General features: G+C 32.3%; 1 protein-coding gene across 3 annotated transcripts in view; it reads right to left on the bottom strand.

Moving 5' to 3' along the window:
* LOC126892355 (MOG interacting and ectopic P-granules protein 1) overlaps positions 1-27,740 on the bottom strand; it is a 257,232-nt gene that overhangs the window by 44,064 nt on the left and 185,428 nt on the right. For 2 of the 3 annotated variants that reach the window (XM_050661874.1, XM_050661873.1), the window contains 3 exons: positions 25,336-25,492; positions 6,958-7,056; positions 679-941 (listed from right to left, as the gene is read on the bottom strand). In XM_050661874.1, the coding sequence (XP_050517831.1) occupies positions 679-941; positions 6,958-7,056; positions 25,336-25,492 (519 nt within the window). The remainder of the gene's footprint in view (positions 1-678; positions 942-6,957; positions 7,057-25,335; positions 25,493-27,740) is intronic. The other variant, XM_050661875.1, reaches the window with a different exon arrangement.

Raw genomic sequence — 27,740 nt, 5'->3', positions numbered from 1 at the left:
CAAATATTCAATATGTACCTAGAGGCGAACTTGAATCTTACGTGGATTCACGCATAAGAATATCGCAGATAGTCTTGTTAAAGAATGAGTTAGTACTCATGCAACTGTTTACACAAGGAAGAATTTTTAGATACCATTGTTACAGGCGACAAAACATGGGTGTTTTGTCACTTTACCCCCGAATCTAAACAGCAATCACGTGAATGGCATCACTTAACTTCGCAGAAGCCGAAGAAGTGTAAACAAACGCAGTCTGCTGGGAAAGTCATTGTAACCGTCTTTTGGGACAGGAAGCCTATTGTTAATCGTTACATGGAACAACAGTTAACTCCGACAGATATTGCTAGACATTAAAAAAACTGAGTTCAGTCCGGAATTGTCCAGTGGTGTAAGGCTTCTCCATGACAACGCTCGATCTCATGTCGTACGACAAACTGAACAACTGCTGAGAGATTTTGACTGGACTGTTGTGTCCCACCCCTCCTACTGTCCGGACCTAGCATCAAGTGATTATCACTTATTCCCAAAATTGAAGAAACACTTGGGTGGCTTACGCTTACGCTTATGTATAACACTAAGTACAAAAAAATAAAACTGCCTATGTTTAAAATTCATGGGAACCTTATTTTACAAATGGCTCTCATACATAATACATATAAAGTAAAACAATAAAATTACCTGTTATATATCATCTTGGGATGAATCTTAATCTTGTGTATCCATTGCATGTGATTTCTAAGCTGTTCGAGGTCCTTGATGTACCCATCGCAGATCTCGCAGATGACGAACGAGTTCTTGGAGGACGTATCCCCTGGTTTGGCGCCGCCCGAAGATCCAGATGCGGCTGCGGCAGCAGATGGGGTAGTTCGAGGTAGAGGTGTTATAGATATGCTCGGCTGTTGAGCTGGTTTCTTCTGCGCGCTGGCTTGAGCAGCTGGATTCTGAAATTCATTATTTTAGTATACATAGCCAAAGTTTTCGGTTTATTTTCAATTACGTAATATCTAAGAAATGAATCATACTTAACCTATTATTGAAAGGAGAGAAAAAAATTGTGAATTATAAAAACAAAAAACAGAAAATTATAGAAATATATAATATATAAAAAAAATATTTACAACAGATGTTCATTCAGAGCAGGTATAGATAGAGAGGGTTGATAATTTAGTTTATATATCTAACAATAAAACACTGAAAACTTCTCACTACAGCTGTTTCGGCAGCATGACTTTCTTAACTGATTTAATGTTACTATGTACCTACATTTTAAAGTCTCTAACTGAATAGGTTGAGGAGTAGAGAGCTGCCTGTCTCAAGATGGTCATTCAGAATCATATCTGTATTTTTTAATTTATTAATTTCTATAGATTCTAATAAAGATAGCGTAAGGCCTTTATTTTGGATATGAATAAATTTAAATTGTTCATTAAAAGAATTATTATGATGAAGGTGAAGTGCGTAGGTAGAATCTGTTTTGCTATTGTTTATTGAATTAACTAGATGAAATGAACGATTTTTTTAATCAATGGAAATATGTAATTAATCTAATAAATCAATCAAGGCAAGATGTAAAGTAGACATACGATGAATGAGTGATTAGAATGCCTGTCAAAACTTTAGAATGGCTGTCAAAACTCGAGAATGCTCCAGAACCAACGAACTGTCAATACTGATGGAATGGGCATGAAGCGAATTTAATACGGCCATGATGAGATAGCGTAGTCTGGGAAGGATGGAAGATAATCGTCATCTTTCGTAAACAAAAAAATTGATAATGGTAGTCAGGGTTGCCAGATTGGGGTATTTTCCCACAATTTTGGAGTAATTTGAAAGTGTCTAGGGAATTTTTCTAAGCAGAAATGTTTGGGGGATTTTGGGGGTGAGGGGTGGGGGAGAATTTAAATTAAATTTGCTAATATATATAGAGCTGTACATTATACTCTCATATAATCGAAGACGATAGGACCTATGAATTATTTCCAGGGCCCTCTGTTGATAAGTAATATAATTTTAAACAAACTGGAACATGAAGTAAAAACCACTTCTATGTAAAAGGTATATTTACTAAAAATTTTTAGAATCCCAATGGATTCAATAAAATGAGTTCATCAGAACGTTTTCAAACCTATCGGTCCATCATCAGTGAATTTGAATACTTGCAAAATAGCCCCAGAACCAAACAATGGTTGTGATTATAAATAAATCTACATTATGTTGAAATAAATTTAAAATGGCTAAACGCCGATGTTCAAAGATTAAACCTCTGGGAACATGGTGAAACTCTACCCGAGGACCCAATCAACCATCTTCGGTCAACGTAATCTTTGAACATCGGCGTTTAGCCATTTTAAATTTATTTCAACATAATGTAGATTTATTTATAATCACAACCATTGTTTGGTTCTGGGGCTATTTTGCAAGTATTCAAATTCACTGATGATGGACCGATAGGTTTGAAAACGTTCTGATGAACTCATTTTATTGAATCCATTGGGATTCTAAAAATTTTTAGTAAATATACCTTTTACATAGAAGTGGTTTTTACTTCATGTTCCAGTTTGTTTAACTATAAGGTATACAGCCAATCCAGGGAACTACCCCTTTTTAGTTAATATAATTTTGGTTTACTGTTCTCTACATTTGACTACTAATTTATTAAAATGCGTCACAAATTTAAATTTGGGGATTTGAGCTTCAATTTAAGGGAAATTCATTTTCTAAGTGGGGGATTTATAAAATCACATCTGGCAACTCGGGTGGTAGTTGTAGCAAGTTTTACTGACTTCTCTGTCTCTCTCTAGGTCTTGTATGTTGGCAGCAATCTCGCTTCACTGTTTGAATGGGACGGGGCCATTCCATCAGTATTGACAGTTCGTTGCCCAGAACAGTAAAAAATAAAGGAGGAGAAAGGAAAAGGAAGAGGAAATGGAAGCTTAAATTGAATAGTATATTTAACCTACATAATAAAAGGTCTAAAAGAAGTTAAAAACAAACATAGAGAATTCATATATCGTGCATGAAAGGCATAAGTAACTAATACAGACAAAAACCGGGGAGTTTGGATTTTTCTTACACGTCTGCAAATTATAAAACTACTAAATGAATAATATGTAGGGTGAGTTTTTAATGGGACATAGGTCAATAATTCTATTATGTCACGGATAATCCAAAAAATATTAAGAAAAACTTTATGCAAATAATATTCTAGAGGCTTGGAAAATATGCCTAGTCTACAGGGTGATTAATAACTAGGTGGTAAAGCAATCATACGATTTTTTAGATAGGACACCCTGTATATAATTGTACAGTAAAATTTTTGCAGCTGACAGTAAGTTTTTATTAGTTTAACAAAACATTAACCAAAGCCTTCCAAAACACCCAAAAAACATTACATAACAAAACGATTTTACAAAAGCAAAGCAAAGAAACAGCATAAGAATTATTCCAATTAGAAGAGACCTTAAGGATATAGATTTCGTTATTTAATGTTTAAAAATGCATATATAATCAACTAGTTCCTCTACCATCTAGTAGTGTAGGGCAAGTTACAATATTATTTCAATAGAATCTTTCATTTTTTTTATCATTTGTCCGACTTCAGCCCATGTTGCTCTTTTCAACATTGTCACATATCTGCATTGGTATTCATTTCTTTTTTCTATCCTCGTTTACCACATCCGTTATACTTGTTTGGAGTCGTTCATTATTTGAAGGTGTCCTTGCCAACTTAAGCTGTCTTTTTTTCTAAGAATTTAAGAGCTGGCTTAATTCTAGCTCGCCATTTACGGCTGCATTTCTTATTTTATCCATTCATCTGACACCTGTATCTCTTCAGCGATATTTCATTCAAACGGTACTACTCAGTCTGTAAATAGACTGAAATATATTTATTCTTATTCATTTTGAGATCTCTTTTTTATTATTTGTTTAATTTTTGTTCAAACATTTTTATATCTGCATTACTGTACTTATTAGTGTTATTCCTCGGTAGTTGTTGGAGCCTTGTGTGTCCCCTTTCTTGTATATTGGGAAGATTAGAGCTACACTTTCCATTGCCCATCTTTGCGTATGTGTTCGTCTGTCCATATCTTATTAGATATTGTTAGGAGCTTTTACATATTAAGAATTCCTCATCAATCTTATCGATTGTTAATTTCAATTAAAAACACAGGCCATTAATTTCAAAAAAAAAAATGCGACTTTTTCCGGTATAATAGATATAGATCTACACACATGAATAGACTAGTCATCTGAAATTAAGTTTACCTGAATTCAGTAAAAGACTGGAAAACTATATTAGCAAAATTCTATTTAAAAGTATTATAGCTTCGTGGTTGTTAGCTTAACTCAATCTAACTCTTTTGGTCTCTCATACAAATCCGTCGTTAATTGGATTTTAATCTGCCACAGCAAAAAACCTAACCAGTAGAGCAGTCATAACATATAAGTTATGTTTATAAATAAAATTTATAAAGTTTTGTTACGTCAATCGCAGTACTGGTTATTCTTTAAATTCAGGCTATGTGATACTAAATTTAGTACTAATTTGTGCCCACAAAAAATGTTTTATCCTGTGAATTATCTTTTAAAGGTTAATGATGGCATGTCAAGAATGGGCTGAAAGAAGAACTTAAACAAGTTAATGACAACCACTTTTTAGTTGGCAAAAATATTCTCGCTAGAATCTCAAATGCAAAAGGAGAAAAGAAGCGCCAAAACAACCCGCCACAATATTAAACTCCACAAAAAGCCTCAAACAAAAAGGTATCAAAACTATATCGAAACTAGAAACAATTAGTGAGGATCTAACTAGTGATCAGTGGAAAACGTTCAAGAACAATATTAAGGATGCAGCAAATACTATTCTAGGACTTGAAAGATCACCCAATGCAATAATTGGTTCGCTCCGTGTGTGATCGGAAACATGGACCATCTCCAAGACAGACGAGAACCTCTTGCCCATATTTGAATGAAGAATCCCGAAAGGAATATTCCGTGGCATATGTAAAAACGGTATTTGAAGAATGATATTGAGATTTACCACAAACACAAACAGGTATCTCGTGGTAAAGACGTGATAAAAATAGGAAGTAATTTCATAAAAATAGGAAGACTAAGATGGGCAGGCTAAGAAATATCCATAGAAAGTGGAGTCAAACAGGGTTGCTTGTTATCCCCTACCCTATTCCTTATTATGATAGATTTTTGTAATGAGAAAAGTAATCGACGATCGAACAGGCATCAGGTGGAACCTATTTAAACAGTTAGAAGATCTCGAATTTGCAGATGACATCTGCCTGATAACTTAACACCGAAATCATATGCAAGCAAAAGTTGACAAATTGGCACAGTACTCCGACACGATCGGACTTCGAATAAACACAGAGAAAACTAAACTTCTCAAAAATAATAACCATCCAAATAATAAAATAATGATAAACGGTAAAGAAGTAGAAGAGGTAGACAAGTTCACATATCTGGGATCTGTCATGGAAAGGAGCGGGGAGTGTAAAAAGGATATACAGACGAGAATAACAAAGGCTCAACACGAATTCAACGCTTTAAATAGAATTTGGCAAACAAACGAAATATCGGAAAAAACAAAAATTTAAATCTTTAATAGTTGCATTAAAAGTATCCAATACCTATGGAGCAAAAACATGGAAACAGGACGAAAATACAACTAAAAAACTACAAACATTTGTAAACAAATCTCTAAGAAAAATCCTGAAAATATACTGGCCAAACAAAATAACTAATACAGAACTATGGGAAAGGACAAAGCAAACTAACATATCTACTACAGTCCAGGAAAAAAATGGAAATGGATCGGCCACACTTTGAGGAAAGACCAAAGCAGCATAGCAAGACAAGCACTTGAATACCAATCAGAGGGGAAAAGAAAGAAGGGCAGACCAGACAACAGCTGGAAAAGAACAACAACGAGAGAACACGAAAAAATTGGACTAAGATGGGGCGAAGTCAAAAAGAGAGCAAAAGATAGAATAGAGTGGAGGGAATTAGTTCACAATTTATCCAGAGAATAAAAACAAAAGAAGGTGCGCTGTCCCGGCCAGACAGCAATCTTAGCAGACAGCAGTTTTGGCCAAGAAACGCATAAGCGCCCAATACTCCACAAGGAGGGATGGAACGAGAGAGGGAGAAGATGGGCAGGACATCTAGCAAGATAGCAAAAGAACAACCCTCTTAGATGAAACCGTATATCACAGCTGGTGAAAAGTAGACGGAGAGTTGGGAAGATCGAGGCTCCACTGTAGGGCTGTAGCGTTTTTGTGTGTATTATCACCCAACTGTAAGTCTACTTTGTGCTCTTGGATGCAAAAAGGTTGGAGACCATGGTCTAGTTAAATGTTTAGAAGGCATAAGTATTTTAAAAGCTTATTTATGGGTACATGACGTAATAACTATCCAATATTAAGGAGAAAAATTCAGAAATTCAGAAAATGGGATTGAGACAATGGGAAATAAAGGCACAGAACTAACGAAGATTTGTAACACCATTTATGAAGATGATGATTCAGAAATAACTTGTTCACTATTCATTTTGAAATTTACTATTCTAATTGGGAAATAAGTCACAATTTAACTTGACTTAACTTGAAAAAGATTTTATTGACGTTTTAACTTTCTGCTTCATTCCATCTTCCGCCATTTTTCAAGTTAAATTGAGGCTCATTTCCTAATTAGAATAGTAAATTACATAAATGCCACAAAGAAATAACTTCATTTTGTAAATATCAAATTTTAGATATTAGTGTTAGTGTTATAATTCTCAAGGTATCAGTATTTTATTGTCCGGTAGCATTATATTAACTTAAAAAAAACACAGAAAAATTAGTACTACAGTTAGTTGTTTTCATCACACAGCCTTTTTAAACAGACACATAAACCGAAAATTGTACAAAATTCAGGCAATGATGTGTCGTTTGTTATTACCTGAAGTGCCAATGATGTGCTAGAGGCGGAAGGCATGTTGGGGAGAAAGACGTGGCCAGGATTACCGAGCCGACCGCTTATCTCTTGTCCTCCCACCACCTAACACGCAACACACAAAATATACAAAAATAATACTTTTAAATGATTTACTTACAAACTACTTAACAACCAACACACATGAACACAAAGCAAACACAATATAAATAAAAAAAATAACTATATAAAAAAAGATTTGATTAACTAACCAAAATCTAGTTTATTAATAACATATAGTTCAGAAAAAAGCTTAAATTAAAATTCAAAAAGTAGCTGAAACTGAAAGAATTTTAGTATGATACAGTTAATTCAAAGAAAGGCATAACCTAGACATCCAAAGTGAAAGTTATCCTTCAACACCAAATTGTTCTATAAATATGGTCCATATATTGTTCAGTAAAAAGTTACACCATTTTGAGCGTCGGGATTGGGGGGTAGGTGGGGGAGAAATCGGTAAATTAGGAGTTTTTTATGTATTTCGTCAATATTTCTAAAACTATGCGATTTAGCTTGAAAATGTTCTATACAAAAATGTTCTACGTTGGATTTTAAACAAAAAAGGTCCTATACATATTTCTTCTAAAATGAACAGTTCCAAAGTTACGCAGTTAGTATAGTATAAATGATCCAAAAAAAGGGCTAACCCCGTCATCCCAAATTAAAGTTTACCGCCAACACCAAATTGTTCTATTATATGATCCACATATTGTTCGGTAAAAAGTTACACCATTTTAAGCGTCGTGTTTGGGGGGAGGGGAAATGTCGGGGGGAGGGGAAATGTCGGTAAATTAGTAGTTTTTTTGCGTTTTTTGTCAATGTTTCTAAACCTAAGCGATTTAGCGTAAACAATGTTCAATACAAAAATGTCCTACATTAAATTTGAAACGAAAAAGATCCTATGCATAATTGTTCTAAAATCAACGGTTCCGGAGTTATGGAGGGTGTAAAGTGCAAGTTTTCCATATTTTCAACGAAAACTTTTCGTCTATAAATTTGCAAAAGTCTGTGTGTTATTGGTTGCCGCTCCTGCAATACTTAGAGCACGTGTGTCGATGGATTCCTATGTATTCTTGCCTTCTGAATCCAAATCTGAAAACGGCATTTCGATATCTCTAACCGTCTTCGAGATAATCGACCTCAAACTTTAAAATGTGACGTCACAATCCGGTTATTTCCTACCGACGCACTAAACGTCAGCTCAAATGGTTGGTTAGGAATTAGGCTACTTTTTTAAATCTCGATTTGTTAAACAAATCATAGGTTATTTACATTTGAGTTTGACACTTCGTGAATGTCAAACTAAATTTTAAATTAAGTATTAATAAAACATCAATGACATTTGATAGTGAATTTAATTATTATATAAAATAAATACGATGTTCAAAAATACAATTTGAGTATAATATTTTAAAAGCAATAATTTATTAACAGCTCTAAAAAGGTTTATACCAGTATACGCCCTCCCCTTTATGATAAATGGACTGCTCCATTTGCTATTACCACAGAATAAATAACCAAATTGTTGTTATTTATTCTGTGCTATTACTAGTCGGTTCGCTAAACTCGACACAACTTTACTGGTTAGTGATTTTAGTAGGTAATTTTTTTGTTTTTTGAGAATTTTGCCGAAATTGGCAAAATTACTAATTATTTAGTAATTATTAACTATTTAGAAATTATTTTTTTGTCGAATTGGCAAAATTATTGACTAAAATCACTAACCAGTTGTGTCTGAGTTTAGCGAACCGACAGTATATGAAATAATATTGTTTGGTATAAAAAATTATGGTCTGATATGTGCAATTACATCCTTCTAATGGAAAAAAATATTTGAAGATTTTTCTCAAATTATGGATACCAACAACATTTTCATTTATAACTCTTTTATTTTTAATTTGACGAAGAAAAGTTATTCTTCATAAAAAGCTCTTCATGTTCTAATATTTATGATGCAACCATCATATATAAAATTTTATAAATTTTATACGAGGTATATAAGAAATCTGAAATTCGATCAAGAGTAAGAGTAAACTACCTTTATAGTTCATAACATTTAAATTATAATGATATAATTGCACATTAAAACATAATTATTAATTCTAACCTACTTTTCATAATAGCAATTTTCCATATTATGAATTAAAACACGTAAATATACAAAGTTTTCGTTATGATAATGCTCGTATTTTCAACTTGTTTTATATTGCTTGGACAAATTATAATATTACTGAAGAAACTAATTTTTTTAAGAGGATTGTGTTTTATAAATATAAATAAAATTCAATTGCCAGTGGTATGTTACTGATAAGCCCTTGAAGGAACGTCAACCTCACCAAGAGGCTTCTACGGGCCTACGCCATATAAATCTCTGGTACCGAGAAACCAAATCTGAACTTTCTATGGACAATGTCACATGAATATCTTTCCAAGAGTAAAATTTTCGTTTCACATTACATGTAGAACATTTTTGTATAGAATATTGCTCACGCTAAACCGCTTAGGTTTAGAAATATTGAAGAAAAACGTAAAAAACTATTAATTTGCCGACTTCTCCCCTTCACCTCCCCCAAACCCGACGCTCAAAATGGTGTAACTTTTTACTGAACAATATGTAGACGATATACAGAGGGTGTCCCGAAAAGATTGGTCATAAATTATACCATAGATTCTGGGGTAAAAAATATGTTGATTGAACCTAACTTACCTTAGTACAAATGTGCACATAAAAAGAGTTATAGCCCTTTAAAGTTAAAAAATAAAAATCAATTTTTTCCAATATTTTGAAAACTATTAAAGATTTTTTGACTGAAAATAGGCATATGGCATTCTTATAGCAGGAAAATCTTAACACAAAATTATAGTGAAATTTGTGCACCCCATAAAAATTTTATACGGTTTTGTTCCCTTAAACCCCTCCCAAACTTTTGTGTACGTTCCAATTAAATTATTATTGTGGTACCAATAGTTAGACACAATGTTTTTAAAACTTTTTTGCCTCTTAGTCTTTTTTCGATAAACCAGTTTTTATCGAGATGCGGCTTCTTTTTTATTATGTTTACATAAAAATTGTATGGGGGTTTCGTTCCTTTAAACCCCCCCCCGCCCCAAATGTTTGTGTATGTTCCAATTAAACTTTTATTGCGGTACCATTAGTTAAACACAGTGTTTTTAAAACTTATTTGCCTCTTAGTATATTTTTATATAAAAATGTAAATTATAGATTTTTCATATTATTACCAGGTCTCTATAATCGTACTTAACCATATACAAATAGGTGGTGGATTTGACAAATATTCAAAATATCTCGATAAAAACTGGTTTTTGGAGAAAGTACTGAGAGGCAAAAAAGTTTTAAAAAGACCGTGTTTAACTAATACTTTAAGAATAATTTAATACGAACATACACAAAAATTTAGGGGGGTTTAAGGGAACAAAACCCCCATAAAATTTTTATGGGGTGCACAAATGTCACTATAATTTTTTATTAAGATGTTCCTAAAAAAAATCTCTAATAGTTTTCGAAATATTGAAAAAAATTGATTTTCATTTTGTAACTTCAAAGGGCTATAACTTTTTTTATGTGCATATTTGTAGTAAAGTAAGTTAGGTTCAATCCACATATTTTTGACTCCAGAATATGTGGTATAATTTATGACCAATCTTTTCGGGACACCCTGTAGAACAATTTGGTGTTGGAGGAAAACTTTTATTTTGGATGACGGGGTTAGGCCTTTTGGACCAATTATACTATATAATGTCGTGGACCTGACGTAATCATTCAGTGACGTCGATCTACGAACGAAACAATGATATCGGGCATTCCTAAAAACATGTACATAGTCATATAGTTCTCTTCAGTGCGTTATCGTAGCAAGACAGAGACGAACTAGTTTTTGCGTTAGTGAAATAGCTTTAATATTTTTATTTTTTTTGTGATTATTAATTGATAACTTTGTATTTAACTTATTTCGTCTAAAAACATAATACCAGCAGAAGTGGTTCTAATTTATTTAAACAATATTTGAGGGGCTCGGTAGTAAACAATGGTAAGGGACAAATTTTGATTTTTCGCGAAATAGTATGTAAAAGGTGGCAATGGCCATGCCAAAGCAGAAAATTTTACTTAGTTTATCCTCCTAATAATAGATGGAGCCAGATTAATTTCTTAAAATTTGGTAAGGGACATACATAAGCATGAAAATAATGTTGTGTCCATGATAATGCAGGTTGTTCAAATCTAAATGGCTTTTTTGCTGTTCACCTTGACAATTCTGAGAGCTACGATGATTGCAACTCAGATAAAGACCATGAATTTCAAGTATTTAGTGAAGGTTAAGGTCAAGTTTCTATAAAGCAGACAATTTTTTTATATTCTTAGAATAAATGTTCGCAAGTAAAAAATGGTAAGGGATGTACTTAACATTGTTTACATCCACGTTCACTTTGCATAAAAACTTAACATTTTTTACTTGCAAACATGAAAATAAATTCTCTCCAGCGCTATATTATTATTTTTATTTAAACGTTTTAGAAAACCTGAAAGATGTACAATCATTTTGGGAATTGATTCCAGCTGTTTACCACAAATGGTATCTAAATTTAAAATGAATTCCTACATAGTATTCTTTTTCTCATGATCATCTTTCAGTGCGTCACAGTTTTTCGATTTCTTTCTAACGCATTAAATTGTATGTGACAGAAAAAAAGGCACGTCGGTGATTACATTTCGTCGGTGACATTTATAACATTTATTCTAGTTATTCTAGTGGTCGATAGATGGCGCCATAATAAAAAAAAAATTTTTTTTAATTAGATAATAATATTACAAATATAATCTGTATAATTTATAAGACTATACAAATCAAAGAAAATACCATTTTATAAATGCAAGAAACACATTTGATTTGTTTTTATTCCAAATTGAAAATAAAATGTGACAACTGTCAGATTGAACTAAAATGTCATGTTAGAATAAATGTCATAAATGTGTATTATCACGGACTTACCCTTTTTCCTATCATTTGTTACGCACTGAAAAATGCTCATGAAAAGGACAATACCTACCAAATTATGTTAAGTCAACACCACTTAACACGTTACGTTAAAATATTTCAAATATTTTAGGTAAACAATGTTAAGTTGTAGTTCATATTTTCATACTTTTCTAATTAATCATTATAAAAAAATATTTGGTTTTCCATATTTTGCCTACGTATTAACAACGTATTCAGCTAGTTTTAACATGCTTCATACTCTTATATTTTTTAATAAAAAATATAAGAATATTTTTTTCAAAATTCAACACTTCAAAACTCAAAACTTCTTTACTGCCCCTTACCATTTTTTACTGCCGGACCCCTCAATTGTTTTTAAACAAATTGTATAAATCAATTTCATTTGCCCGGACACATTTGTTTTCGGTTTTTTGAACCATTCTGAATAAAAAAGATTTATTGTAATTTTTCTCTAAAGTTGATCGTTTTCAACTTAAAACTGAAAAAAAAAACGAAAAATGATGTTTTTTAAGGCTCAAAAACACACAATTATTTCTGAATTCACCAAACCTTGTTCTATCAGTTTCTGATACTTTAGTTTGGGCTTATTTGATTTTAAAACATTGTTTTTAGCTGTTTGAGGCCCTGATCACAACCTAAAAAATGTTTTATACAAAAACTGTTTAATTTTTGATTTATACAAAACTGTTCCATAAATTAGGACCACTTTTTGTATGGGCGACCTCTTGAACATTATTCTGCGGTATTTTATGAAAATGATTATTATGCAAATAATTTCATGGGAATATTTTTCCCAAGGAATTCGAGGTTTTCGTCTCCTATAAACATATTTTGCTGAATTTAAAACCACAATCCTATTATTTTTCTATTATACGTTGATTTGTTATTTATTTATTTGTCCTCTAGATTTTTTTCAGTTCTTAAAAGGTTTATTTATTGGGACCGTGCAAGTTCGGAAAAGCGACACCTGGTTTCTACGCTCTGCACTTTTATTCGCACTTTTATTCGCACTTTTAATTATATTGGCCAATCATATGGTCCTGGTTACTGGATAATTGTCAAGGCCATAGTCCAAAAAAAATAATAAGAAAAAATAAGATTTAGGTTATGTTATTCAATCATAAACAATTGTATGTAGTAAATAAAATTAGTTATTAAAATGCAGTACTGCAAGCAAAATACAATTAATTAAATTTACCTTTATATAATAATTGTATATCATATCAATATTGTGGAGCAATATATAATTTTTGTCCTTCAATGACAGTGTACTTATGAAATGTACGTCAATTTGACAATTTCAATTGACATGAATTATTTAAGAAAGTTGCAATATTTTTCCGCTATTCGCGCACGATCGTTTCGCGTATCTCTTCCAAGTACTTGCACACCGCGAATAAGCCAAATTAGTGCAATGTAAATATTTTACATTTTTACACAGCAATTTTTATCAGCAGTGAAGACAGGAAGTCGTACATTTTTATTACATCTTTCAATGTGAGATAAAATAAAAATGCGATGACTAACTAATTTGTTCAAAATTAGATAAACATAATATTGTCATGTTTATTGGAAATACTCGACATCATTTACCACGTGCAAATCCTACCCTGTGGCCTAATTTCCTATGAAATTAAGATGGTGAATGTTTTTAGGTTCCATTTATTTTTTCGAGCATGCGTATTTTCGAGGTTCACGAGTTTTTGAAACATTTCTACCTCGGTAACTGTGGAACCGTTCGTTTTAGAAGGACTATGCATAGGACCTTTTTTTTTTAAATTTAATGTAGAACATTTTTGTATAGAACATTGTTCACGCTAAACCCCATAGTTTTGGAAATATTGACGGAAAACGTAAAAAATTTACCGACTCCCCCCCCCCTCCCCAAACCCGACAGTCAAAATGATGTGACTTTTTACTGAACAATATGTGGGACCATATAGAACAATTTGATGTTGAAGGATAACTTTCACTTTGAATGGCTGGGTTTGGGTCTAGTAGTTATACCATACTATTTTCAATTAAACTGCGCGTCATAGAAAACGGGCACCCTAAAAAATGGGTCATTTTTGATGTGGCGTATCTCCTAAACCTGTTGTCCGATTTAAGTGATTGTTTGAATATGTTATAGCCCTATTCTTTGTCAATATCCCTGTATTAATATTTTTGCAAAACAGGTAAATTTTCATTGTATACCGGGTGTACGAATCAAACTGTGTTTTTTTCTCAAAGTTCGCAACACCCTGTGGCATATTCTAGCATTTATAAAATACTGAAATTAAAACCCAACTATAGCCTCAGGTTTTCTTAACATTATGTATTTTGATTCATTCGTTTATGATGGATAATACAAAAGTTATGTACTTTAACAACTAGGCATGCTCTTTATCAGTACAGGGTGTTTCTAAAGAAGTACGACAAACTTTAAGGGGTAATTCTGCATGAAAACATAATGACCGGTTGCTTTATAAACATATGTCCGCAAATGCTTCGTTTCCGAGTAGGGATGGACACAAGCTCGAGCTTAGCTCGGCTCGGCTCGAGGCTCGGCTCGTTTGACGAGCCGAGCTTCGAGCTCAAGCCTGTTTGTATCTTGCGAGCCGAGCTTCGAGCCGAGCCAAATTTTTTTCGAGCCGAGCCGAGCTGAATTGGAAATGAGCCGAGCTTTCCTTAACGAGCTTGTCAATATTTTAGCTAATACTCTAATATTTTTTCTATTTATTTTTGATACCACTGATACTTTTGTTTGAGAATAAGTAATTTAGACGACAAATATGTATTTGCAATATACAGTGTGTCCGTAATGTATTAAATAAATGGGATATTTCCTGAACTAAAAGTCTTTTGAAAAAAATCTAAAACACGTCGATTTTTAATTTTAATTATCTACATTTTACAACCAAATTTAATTACACAGAGTGATACACATAAAGGTGATGACGCCATCGGATTTTTTGTAAATATAACAGCTTCATACACAATACCTGCAAAAGGTAAATATGTGGGCTAACAATTATCGGACCCTACTTTTCAAAGGTAATTGAAACGAGTCGCATAACATCAGTCTTTAACGGGGTATCTCGCACCTACTTTAATTTATTTATTTCCCAGTAGAATTAATCCTGGAGGTTTTGATGAAAGTTTATGGTTTCAACAGGATATTGCACCTCCACATTATGCTATAGATGTTCCAAGGTACGTAGACGAAATTTTTCCGAACAGGTGGATTGGAAGACGTGGGAGTGTGAAAATTTAAGATAAAGTCATGTATCAATTACTGGATTACTTTCAAATTCTTAGATTAATAATTTGAAATCAATAAAATTTATTTTCATAGCGCATATCTTTGAAATTCTGTCCGTTAAAGTATCATACCTTTTTAACATCAGCTCATTTTTATCGATCTAAAAATGTCACAACGTAGGTACAGAGTGTACATTTACCTCATACATATCAGCTTAATGTATATCACACTGTATAATCAAATTTTATGGTAGAAGGTAGAACATTAAAATTAAAACTCCACGAATTCCAGATATTTTTAAAAAGGATTAAGGAAGTATCTAATTTATTAGATATTTTACGGACACTCTGTATAAATTCCTTTTTAAATAATATTCTTGCATTTCGATTATCCCTAATATAGTCACTAAATATTTGAATAGGATTTATAAAATGCAGTTATGTACTTCTCATTTTTACTATAGTTACTCGGAAGAGGTAAAAATTTTAATGTAGGTAGAATCCCAATTTTATAATCCTCCATAAACTTAAACTGCCTCTTGTAACCTTCTTAAGAATTTGTTTATCAAAAAGACTAACTTCTAGGAATGCGAATATTTACATTTTACCATAACAAAAAAATAATGTTCATGGGGTAATATAATCTACCCAAAAATTTGAATCTCTATAATAATTTTATTAAAGGAAAGGTACTACTACCTCGTACACCTCCATACTTGAATGGTTTTGGACATAATGATATGAATTTAACAATAGAAATTTACTTTTCAGTCTTGAGAAAGAAGTTGAAGTTGCTGTTCGTCCATTTCTGTTTAGGAACCTAATTCCAAATTTTTCGCGTTTTTAAAATGTTTAATTACGATAGTGATGATAGTTTTATGGACACAAATCTTCCTTCTCCAAGTCCAAGTGAAAATAGTGAAGTGTCAACTAAGTCGACTGAAAGCGTTAGCGGCGATTATACTCTTGACGAAACTTCGACATTTCGGAGCAAGTTTACATGCTTTTTTGAGTTTAAAATTATTGACAAAATAAACAAATTAGCGACATGCAAATTATGTAACAAACGAAAAATTAAAAGTGAGTTTTAAGTAAAACTTTCCGTTACAACTACTTTAAAAAGGCACTTATTAAGTAAACATCCAAAGGAATATGGTACTATTTTTCCAAAGCTGTCTCAACCTGAAACTAGCAAAGCTGGACCACTTCATAATTTCTTAACAATTAAGGTCAGAACACATTTTACTATTGTAATGTCAATATTCAAAGTATTAACGCCAATTACTCCGATTATTTATGGATTAGTCTGGTCGTATTAGACTTTACTTTTTATTGTTATTTGTATTATTTATTATCACTACACGAAATCCGGGTGTTATCAAACAATTCATCCACTATCTTGTCATAATACTTAATACAAATATGCCATCTTATTTGAAATTTATATTAAACTATCGTAATATATCTACCTATATAGTTTCTCAGCGATAAAACTATTTTCTTGGCTTCCTTTAAATCGGGTTATTTTAAAAAGACTGACATTATTTCAGGACGAACACTAAAATCATACATTATCATAGTTTTTTAAATAGAAATTAAGACAAACTGTGAAATAAACATTTTTAATTTCTCCTATTTGTTCATTAATCTAAGAAAAAAAATATCTCACTCTTCTTGTCTCCTAACGTTACTATGACAGAGTATGTAGCTATTATGTGAAAAGCATTTAGTGAATTTCTTATTATTTCTTATATTTGACTATTATAAGTAAAAAAATTACTACGAATGTTATATTTTACATTCATTATTATGTTTTTGAGCTCGGCTCGGCTCGGCTCGAACTATTCGAGCCGAGCCGGCACGAGCCACGAGCTCAACCTGCAAGCTCGAAGTTCAAGCCGAGCTTCTATCTCGAGCTCGGCTCGAAATTTCGAGCCGAGCACAAGCTTTTCAAAAGCTCGGCTCGGCTCGGCTCGAGTCCATCCCTATTTCCGAGATACGGGATGTTGAATTTTTTCTTAAAAACTGACGATTTATTTATTGCCCTAAAACCGGTTGAGATATGCAAATGAAATTTGGTGGGTTTTAAGACGTAATTTTTGAACATTTTTTGATATACAATTAAGAATTTTTTATTCACCATTGGCGTAAATACGAATAATATGATCGGTCATATTACCCGTATGCGCTCCAATAGTGAATATAAAATTAAGCGAATGAATAAAAAAACACAATGTTAAGAAAACCTGAGGCTATAGTTGAATTTTAATTTCAGTCTTTTATAAATGCTAGAATAATCCACAGGTTGTTGCGAACTTTGAGAAAAAAACACAGTTTGATTCGTACACCCGGTATACAATGAAAATTTACCTGTTTTGCAAAAATATTAATACAGGGATATTGACAAAGAATAGGGCTATAACATATTCAAAAAATCATTTAAATCGGACAACAGGTTTAGGAGATACGCGACATCAAAAATGACCCATTTTTTAGGGTGCCCGTTTTCTATGACGCGCAGTTTACTTCAATAATATATTTGAAGGCGTTGAATTAGTTAACCGTAGCAACAAGTTCAATAAAGGATGGTGTTGTAAAGTGAATTTATAGAAATCTAAAACAGAAATAGCCGAGTTTTTTTATTTAATTTGATGGCTTTGGTAAAGACCAATTAGCCAGAAATAGCTGAGTTAAAACGACCGGATCCATCTTCAACAATAAACATCAATGTCTGACCTTCGCCGATAATCTTACTATTCTAGCGAAAATAAGAAAATAATTGAGAAATGTTGCTAGATTGGCAGAGGGAAATTAGATGGGAAGCTAAGACCACTGAGGAAATCCAAATATGTATTGAAAAACAAAGTTAAGGATGTATAAAAATTGGAAAGATAGGGAAAAATTGCGCGGGGTTATACTCAGACAAAAACACACTGGAGGTTGAGTGCAACGGACAAGCAGGGAACTAGAGGAACTAAACCAAGCATCAGTCACTTCATAAAGGCTCAGAGAATGAGATGGATGGGGCACGTGATGAGAATGGAAAGAAAGAGGATGCCAAAAATGAAAGAAGTGGTATGGTAAAATCGGGATTATCTTTTAAGAGCATACAGTAGCGATCAACAGGTAGCAACAAACGCGGTCAGAGATTGCGGCTGTAATTTTGAATGTCTTTCAAAATACACTTTCTTCAAATAAACTTTTTTATCCCATGCCTAGATTTTGTGTCACATTGGATCTACTAAAAATCGATTTTCTATAACAAGAAATCGAACGTCATTGACTTGGCAACATTACGTGCGTATGTATAAAAATTATAGTTTATCTACTCTATCTCTTATTATGTGTAAGTTTTTATTTTGTGAAAACTGTCATTATAGATAGCAGTGCGTGAATGGTTTAAAGTGTGCGTTAAGTGACAATGTATTTTAAATGAAATTTACTTTTTCGCACTGTTTTTGGCACACTTTCATATAATCAAATATCCTTAACTTTCGCATTGTCATGGTGATGACATGTGAGCAATAAATTACAACAAAAGTTTTGACAGTTTTGTGGTTTGAAAGAAGTTAGGATTTTTAAATGTCAAAGTTCTAAAAGTTGTAGAATAGAAATGAATTCCAGTGACGAAGAGTTTAGGTCTGGATCCCGCGTATGAAAAAAAAGTTGATTAGCAAGCTGCAAATTTGTTAATAGCTTAAGGGTGTCTAGTCGGATAAACTTTGATATATGGGAACACTGGAACAGGGGTAGTTTTAATTGTGGAACAGGTTAAAAATTTGGAACGGTCAGACCACGAAAACGGCACATTTATTTTGTCCGACAGAACAGACTTAAACTCTCCGAACAGAGATTAAACTCTCATGCAAAAATCAGACTATTTACCACCTGTCATAATTCCTGTCATTTGACATATTCTACATGTTCCACTCATTAAAACGCCCATTTGGTGATAAATAGCGGTCTGATTTTTGCATGAGAGTTTAATCTCTGTTCGGAGAGTTTAAGTATGTTCTGTCGGACAAAATACATGTGCCGTTTTCGTGGTCTGACCGTTCCAAATTTTTAACCTGTTCCACAATTAAAACTGCCCCTGTTCCAGTGTTCCCATATATCAAAGTTTGTCCGACAAGAAACCCTTAAGCTATTAACAAATTTTCAGCTTGCTATTAATCAACTTTTTTTCATACGCGGGATCCAGATCTATAGTTTTTTTATTTGTTTATTCTAGATAAAATATTTTATGAAGCTGTATGTGAAGTACTTTTTGCAAACTTACGCGATGTATAGCACTCGCTTTCGCAAAAAGCATACTTCAAGAACTGTTTCATAAATAACTATTTTGATAGTATAAATTTCACTGTCAGTGTTGAATTACCGACGCACTGTTGCCTCACTGTTGAAAGTTCGCAGAACTTTCGAAAAACAAAAATACTGATGACGCGCTACTGGTTACTCTTAATATATGGATCATTGAAGAAATTATACAGTTCTTTTTCATGTAGATACTTTCTGAATTTTAGTCGCCAAATAATAAAAACGTTTATTCCTTAAAATTGTTAGTTTCTACACTGTGTGTCAGAGCAAAGGGGCCACCCAAAAAATGGGGCATTTTTGATGTCTCGAATTTCCTTAACCTGCTGTCCGATTTAAGTGATTTTTTAATAAGCCTGATTCTTTAACAATATTGCTGTAATAATATTGTTGCTAGACAGGCAAATTGTCATTGTATACCGGGTGTACCAATCAAACTGTGTTTTTTTCACAAAGTTTACAACACCCTGTGGAATATTCTCTAGCATTTAAAAAATACTAAAATTAAAACCCAACTATAGCCTCAGGTTTTCTTAACATTTTGTATTTTGATTCATTCGCCTATGTTGGATAATAAAAAAGTTAGGTACTTTAACAACTAGTCATGTTCTTCATCAATACAGGGTGTTTCTAAATAAGTGTGAAAAACTTTAAGGAGTAATTCTGCATGAAAAAATAATGAGTTTGCTTTATTAACTTTCGTTTATGTTCCGTGTCCGCAAATGCTTTGTTTCCGAGATACGGGATGTTGAATTTTTTCTTACAAACTGAAGATTTATTTATTGCTCTAAAACCGGTTGAGTTATGCAAATGAAATTTGGTAGTATCTAAGAGGTAGATATTGCGCATTTTTTGACATGCAATTTTATATTCTCCATTGGCGCACATACAGGTCATATTACCCAGAATATGGGTTATATTACCCATATGCACGCAGTGAATATAAAATTCTTAATTGTATCTCAAAAAATAGCAATAACTACCTCTTACAACCTAGCAAATTTCATTTGCATACCTCAACCGGTTTTAGAGCAATAAATAAATCGTTAGTTTGTAAGAAAAAATTCAACATCCCGTATCTGGGAAACGAAGTATTTGCGGACGTATGTTTACAAAGCAAACGGTCATTATTTTTTCATGCAGAATTATTCCTTAAAGTTTGTCACACTTATTTAGAAACACCCTGTATTGATGAAGAACATGACTAGTTGTTAAAGTACCTAACTTTTTTATTATCCAACATAAGAATGAATAAAAAACAGTGTTAAGAAAACCTGAGTCTACAGTTGGGTTTTATTTCAGTATTTTATAAATGCTAGAATATTCCACAGGGTGATGCGAACTTAAAGAAAAAAAAACAGAGTTTGATTCATACGCGTATACAATGAAAATTTACATGTTTAGGAACAATATTATTACAGCGGTATTGCTAAAGAATCAGGCTATAACATATTAAAAAAATCACTTAAATCGCATAACAGGTTTAGGAAATCCGAGACATCAAAAATGACCCATTTTTTGGGTGGCCTCTTTTCTCTGACGCCCAGTGTATATTGTCCAATATTAGTAATGTCACTAGTTTACATATGATTACAATTTAAAATATATCAAAATAACATAATTTAATGATTAGAAGGCTTTGGAATTTATACACAGAAGAAAATAGCTATTGCATATTTCAGTTTCTTTTTTAACAATATGATTTTTAACTGTTATGTACTCAATTATTTTGCTGAAAAATACAGAACAAATTACTTAAGTAATAAATTTTCTGCACAGTTTTTGCAAACTATTAAAGAATTACAGAAGTATGTTTCAAGAAATGTCTTTCCTAAAATTTTATTTAATTTTGGCATATTGTCCGTTGCCTCTTATTCTCCTGTTCTATATTATAATTCCATTTTTTCTCCGTCGATATATGCTTCTTCCGATTGGTAACGTACCTTGAGATGTTTTAACTATTCTGTATCATTCTATTAATGTGTTATTCCATTCTGCTTTTTCATCTTGCACCCACTCATTTATATTGTTTATCTTGTATGTGTTTCGAATCTCATTACTTACCTATTCTTAATGTTGTTCTGAAGCTATTTCCTTGTGGCATTTTTATGATCAACTATTTATATAATTATACAATTAAATTGAAAAAAATTATTTTATTAACGTTTCGACGCCCAAATCGGGTGTCGTTGTCAAAATACAAAATACTACTAAAATAAACAAAAATGTTGTTGCTCAGTAAAATATTCTTCTAATTTATTTAATCTGACTCATTTATATTAGCAATTCAGACATATATTATACATTTTAAAATAGAAGACTTTAAAATGATATTGCCAATATTTATGAGTTGCGTCCCTGGGACGACTTTACTGAAAGATAGTTCATTCGATTACATGAAATCAACCCCAACTCAAGAATATCCGTCACAAAAAATCATAGCATGTGATTTGTCTTAAAAAGACAACCAAATGCAACGATGACAGTAAAATTCTCGCGTTAGAGATTCCGTAGTAAATCACGAGGGAAAACCAGGAAAAAACCTTGTGATACTATCCAGTCATCGTAAGTATTTGGTCTTACATTTAATTTACCTTCAAATAACTAATACCAAATTCTGACTTTAATATGTTTAAATTATAAATAATATTAATAATACATAGATACAGAACAAGTACATAATACTAAAATATAAAATATGTACTAACTCGATATGTTATTGACTTACTAATCCTGGTATTTTCTTTCTATTAACTTCCTCTTTCAGTATGGGTAACCACATCCTACTGCATTCTACCGAGGAATTTGCGACACAATTGGTTTCATTTAGCATAATTAGAGTTTGATTTTTCTCTTTTTACTATCTGATTCTTTCAGGACTACACTTGAATATCTCCACTGAACTCTATGTTCATTATCCCATGCGTGTTGACATATTTGAGATCTATCAAATTCATTATTTTTAATATACGACTGATGTTCACTTATTCTAACGTTTAATGGTCTTGATGTTTCACCTAAATAAAATTGTTCGCATTCACAACATATTTTATAAATGCAATTCTTTGTTCTTTCTTGTTCATTGTTAGGTTTAGTTTTAGATAGAATAGATCTCAATGTGTTTGTTGCTTTGAATGTTATTGAAATGTTGAATTTATTTCCTATTGTTTTAAGTTGCTCGGATAGTCCTTTTATATATGGTATTGATATTCTCCTCGTATTATTTCTTGTGAATGTTGTAGGATCCCGTTCTAAGTTGTTCTGTTCCATTCGACCCAATCTTGACAATTCCTTATTTATAAACGATAAAGGATAATCATTTTTTAATAAAACAGATGTTAACAATTGTTTTCTTCTAAAAATTAATTTTCGTTAGAACAAGTAATTTTGGCTCTATCATATAAGGATTTAATGATTCCCTTTTTAACGGTGATGTTGTGATTTGATTTGTAATTGAGATATCTGTTGGTGTGTGTTGGATTTCTATACACTTGAGTCTCATATCCAGTATCCTTCTTTGAGACTAAAACATCGAGGAAAGGCAAAGTGTTATTGTATTCCTTTTCTATTGTAAATTTTATTGTCGCTTCTTGATCGTTTATAATATTCAGGAATGTATCCAACAATTCTGATCTATGAGGCCATATTGAAAACACATCATCTACATATCTCCACCATACTTTGGGTTTTAAATTTTGTTTAGAAATGATATTAGTTTCGAAATCCTCCATAAATATATTAGCCAATAATGGAGATAAAAAAGAGCCCATTGCTAGACCAAAATTTTGTTTATAGAATTAATTATTTAGTTGAAAATGGGTATTATTAGTACATAATGTTAATAACTCCATTATATCATTCTATCATTCTCTAATTTCGTTTTGATTATGTTTAAAGTTTTATCCAATGGCACATTTGTAAATAAACTGTTTATGTCAAAACTTACTAAAATATTATTTGGATTAAATTCAATAGTTGATAATTTGTTTAAAAAATGTTTTGTATTTTTTATAAATGTGTCATCATTATTAGCAAATGGTTTTATAATGTTTAATAAAAATTTTGATAGTTCACTACAAGGAGAATTGATGGTACTACAAATGGGCCTAAGTGGTATGTTCGCTTTATGAATTTTCGGCACTCCATAAGAATGTGGTGTATTACTGTAGTGAGGTGTCATTAATTTTCTTTGATAGTATGTTAGATCATTTAGAATATTTTACTTAGCAACAACGTTTTTGTTTATTTTAGTAGTATTTTGTATTTTGACAACGACACCCTATTTGGGCGTCGAAACGTTAATAAAATTATTTTTTCAATTTAATTGTGGCTTATTTCCCATATAAATAGTTGATTATCTATTCTTAGAATTGTCTATTACCTATTCTTCGTAGAATCTTTAGTTAATTTGTTTCTATTTATCTTTGCATTGTGTACGTCATGACACATCTTTGGCAAGTCCTGGAAAGATCCCCTATAACTTTAATAAAAGCAGTGCAAAAATTCTATAACAACATCCAAGCAAACATAAAAATGAACAACAGATTATCCGATAGCTTCACGGTGAATAAGTGACTATGACTGGGATGCAGCTTGTCGCCAACACTGTTTAAAATCCATATAAATGAGGTCTTGAATAAATGGCGGAAATCATTGATATGGTTTTTGGCCAAAGTAGTGAGTTCAAAGCTCCTATTACTTTCTTCCATCTCATAATTCTTTCCTCTATTTCGAATTCTGTTTGATTCTCGTTTCAAGTATACATAATCAGAGCTTGGTTAGATAACCATATCAACCTCTAGTTGTAACTGATTTTTCTTCACCCCTACACACACATATTTGGTTTCTCTATATTGACGTATTGGCCCCACTTTTTGTATTCTCAAAACAGCCGGTTTGTCATAAATTATAGATCATCATTCTACTGTACAATCACCAACTGATCGTCAGCAAAATGAAGTGTGTATAATGTTGAGTTGTCGTTTAACTGTATTCCCATGCCAGAACAAGATTGCTGACTGGCAGGGTCAGCGCATCACATCATTTCTAATGTCCTTTAAAATGTCTTTAATATAATTACACATTAAACAATTGTTTTAATTTTGCTTGTCAGAAATTATTAAATAAATAATTCACTTAACACGTTGACGGACAGTGCGTTAAATGTATAAGCAAGTGTTGTGACACTATATATTATGTATTTTGAAAAGTAGAATAGGGAGATTGTTGAATTTATTTTAGCGCTTATATTTTAGGAAGACAATGAGCTTTAACATTTTTTTAAACATGTGGACGATGACCATGAAGATATGCATCTGTAGGTGTAATGTGACATTTTTGACACCGATTTTTGTCACAACTCGTTATTTTAAAAATGTCGTCTATAGACGTCGTGTCACGTTACACCAATGTAAATTAGACGTCTATAGACGTTTTGTCCGCCAACGTGTTAAACAGACATAAAAGAGCCTTGGTATATTGGAATTCTAGCCAAATGCATAAAATAAATGAAAGCAGGAAAAATGTAACTAATAAATAGGATATCGTTAAAAGCATTACTTTTTGTTAGATTTACACCTTAACTTTGTATGTGAAGACCAGGAAAAAGTGAATTAGAAAAGAGAAATATGCAATATTTATTTCTGAATTTATTGAACAATGTATTGACCTTTTTATACCTCAGAATCTATTAAAATGAATATAAGCTTTTTCCTAAACACTGTTTAATATCCTACATACACCTCAAACAATAAATAATAAGAACACTCACCTGGAACACTTGATTTCCGCTAAGTTGATAGTTTGTAGGTACCAAAACTGACCCTCCAGACATTGTTTGTTGCTTAAAGAGCATACCTGGTGGTCGTATCATTGCTCCCTGAGATTTGATATTGATATTTGGACCTAACGTGGGCCGTCCTCTACCCCTAATAAAACAAAAACAAAAATTTAATTCAATGAAAAAATGAAATGTTGGATTATACTGAAATACACAGTTTTCAGAGGTAAACGCACAATATATAAATGATAAATCAATAATCTCTGAAGATTAAAGGAAAATTAATAGGAGGAACTGATATTTGAGGCGCTCAGAGCAACAGTGGCCTAACCCCAAAAACGAAGTTTTGAGATCAATTTATTCGTATTTACATTATGCTTATGGGATGACGCTACAAATTATGCAGCGCTATTTAGCCAAATATAGAGGTAGGTTGTGTAGACCCTTTTTAATCGGAAGATTTAATGTTGCTGCTTTTATTGGTATATTAATCAAACCGGCTCAATTTGTGGCTTAGGTCACTGTTGCACTGGGGCGCTATTCTTGACCACTCATAAGTACAAATGTCATTCGCAAGATTGAACGATGCGAATGAAATAGAGTTTTTCGTATTCTTGAGCACTCGCAACAATTGCGAACCTCCTAACTCGCTACGAGTGTTTGTAATCATTCGTATCGTCTTCGAAAATGAAGATTGTAATGTTTTATGTTTTATGTTGTGAGGGACACAACAGTCAATACTCGAGGAACAATAATTAATAAAAGCGTGCAAATACTAGCATTTGCAGATGATGTTGACATAATCGCAAGATCAAGAAGAGAAATGATAGAGGCATTCAATCAAATAGAACGAGCTGCACAAAATAGTGGCCTGAAAATCAACCAGAACAAAACAAAATATATGCAGGTAAGTAAAAACACAGAAATAAGGCAGCCACAAAATATAACAATATGAGAATACAACATTGAGGGGGTAAAAAACTTTACATACTTGGGATCCCTAGTCACATCTGATAATAACGTAGCAGAGGAAGTGAAGAGGCGAATATTTATTGCCAATAAAAGTTATCATGGCTTAATTCGGTAACTAAGATCAGACAACGTCGCAAGGAAAACAAAATGCCAAATATGCAAAACCCTAATAAGACCGGTACTCACATACGGCTCAGAAACCTGGACACTCACTAAAAGAGAGGAAACATTGCTAGCCACCTTTGAAAGAAAAATCTTGCGACACATATATAAGGGCACAAAAGAAAATGGAATTTGGCGAAGAAGGTACAACTTTGAACTATACGAAATATACCAGGATCCAGATATCATAACATTCATTAAAATAGGACGGCTGCGTTGGATGGGACATGTAGAAAGAATGGAAGAAGGCGAAATACCAAACAAAATATTCAAACAGATGCCAGTAGGAAAAAGAACAAGAGGAAGACTGAAGCTGAGATATTTAGAACAAATAGAAAATGATATAAAAACCTTAAAAATAAAAAACTGGAGAAAAAAAGCATGAAACAGATCAGAGTGGAGAAGAATCCTGGAACAGGCCAAGACCCAGAAAGGGCTGTCGAGCCAATGATGATGATGATGATGAATGTTTTATGTTTATTTTTAAATATAATTTGGAAATTGTATAATATATTTAATTGTTGCTGTGAGTTTTATGTAGAATAATAATTGGTGCGATAAGTTATTATATAATTTTATGTATTCATTAATATCTAATACATTTTTTAATTTTCCAGGTAAAGTTAAAGTAATTTTTTAGAAGAAAAATTCTTTTGAATAAAGGCATTTGAAAATTTTGCACTTGCAAATTAGGATTTTTTTCATAAATTCGAGCAATATTTTTTTTCTCGTCTGGCATTGGTTGTTCGTTTTGCTTTAATTAATGGAATTTCCATTTTCAAAATACAAGTATAAACAATATTTAACTGTGTAACGTCGTGTAACCACGTGTAACAAAAACGATAAATAAATAAACGAACCATAACGTTCCCTAACCCTATTCCGAATTCCTACAGCACAGCAGTGAAGATAGACGTTTTAGATATTTACAGTGTTGCTAAATGTATTTAGACGTGAACAATGCGAACAGTCGCATGTTTTGCAAACTGCGAACGGTGGTCAAGAATACCATTTTTAGGAAATGTTCGCAAATCAATCCTTCGCAACTTACGTACACGCGCTAATTGCGAGTGATGTAGAGAATAGCGAGCCTGAGCGCTTCATTTAATCTTATTCTTGACTTTCCAGATGAGTAATTAGTTTTGGGTCTCCTTTTATCAACTTTTTCTCGCTATTCTTACATATATTTTTCCTTCTTGTCTTATATTTATATCAATTTATTGTATGAATGTCATCATCTTTTATTTTTTGAATCATTAATT

Source organism: Diabrotica virgifera, chromosome 9, assembly GCF_917563875.1.
Source record: "Diabrotica virgifera virgifera chromosome 9, PGI_DIABVI_V3a".
Lineage (NCBI taxonomy): Eukaryota > Metazoa > Arthropoda > Insecta > Coleoptera > Chrysomelidae > Diabrotica > Diabrotica virgifera.
Note: the sequence above shows the minus strand (reverse complement) of the source record. Positions and strands in the feature narration are given on the sequence as shown.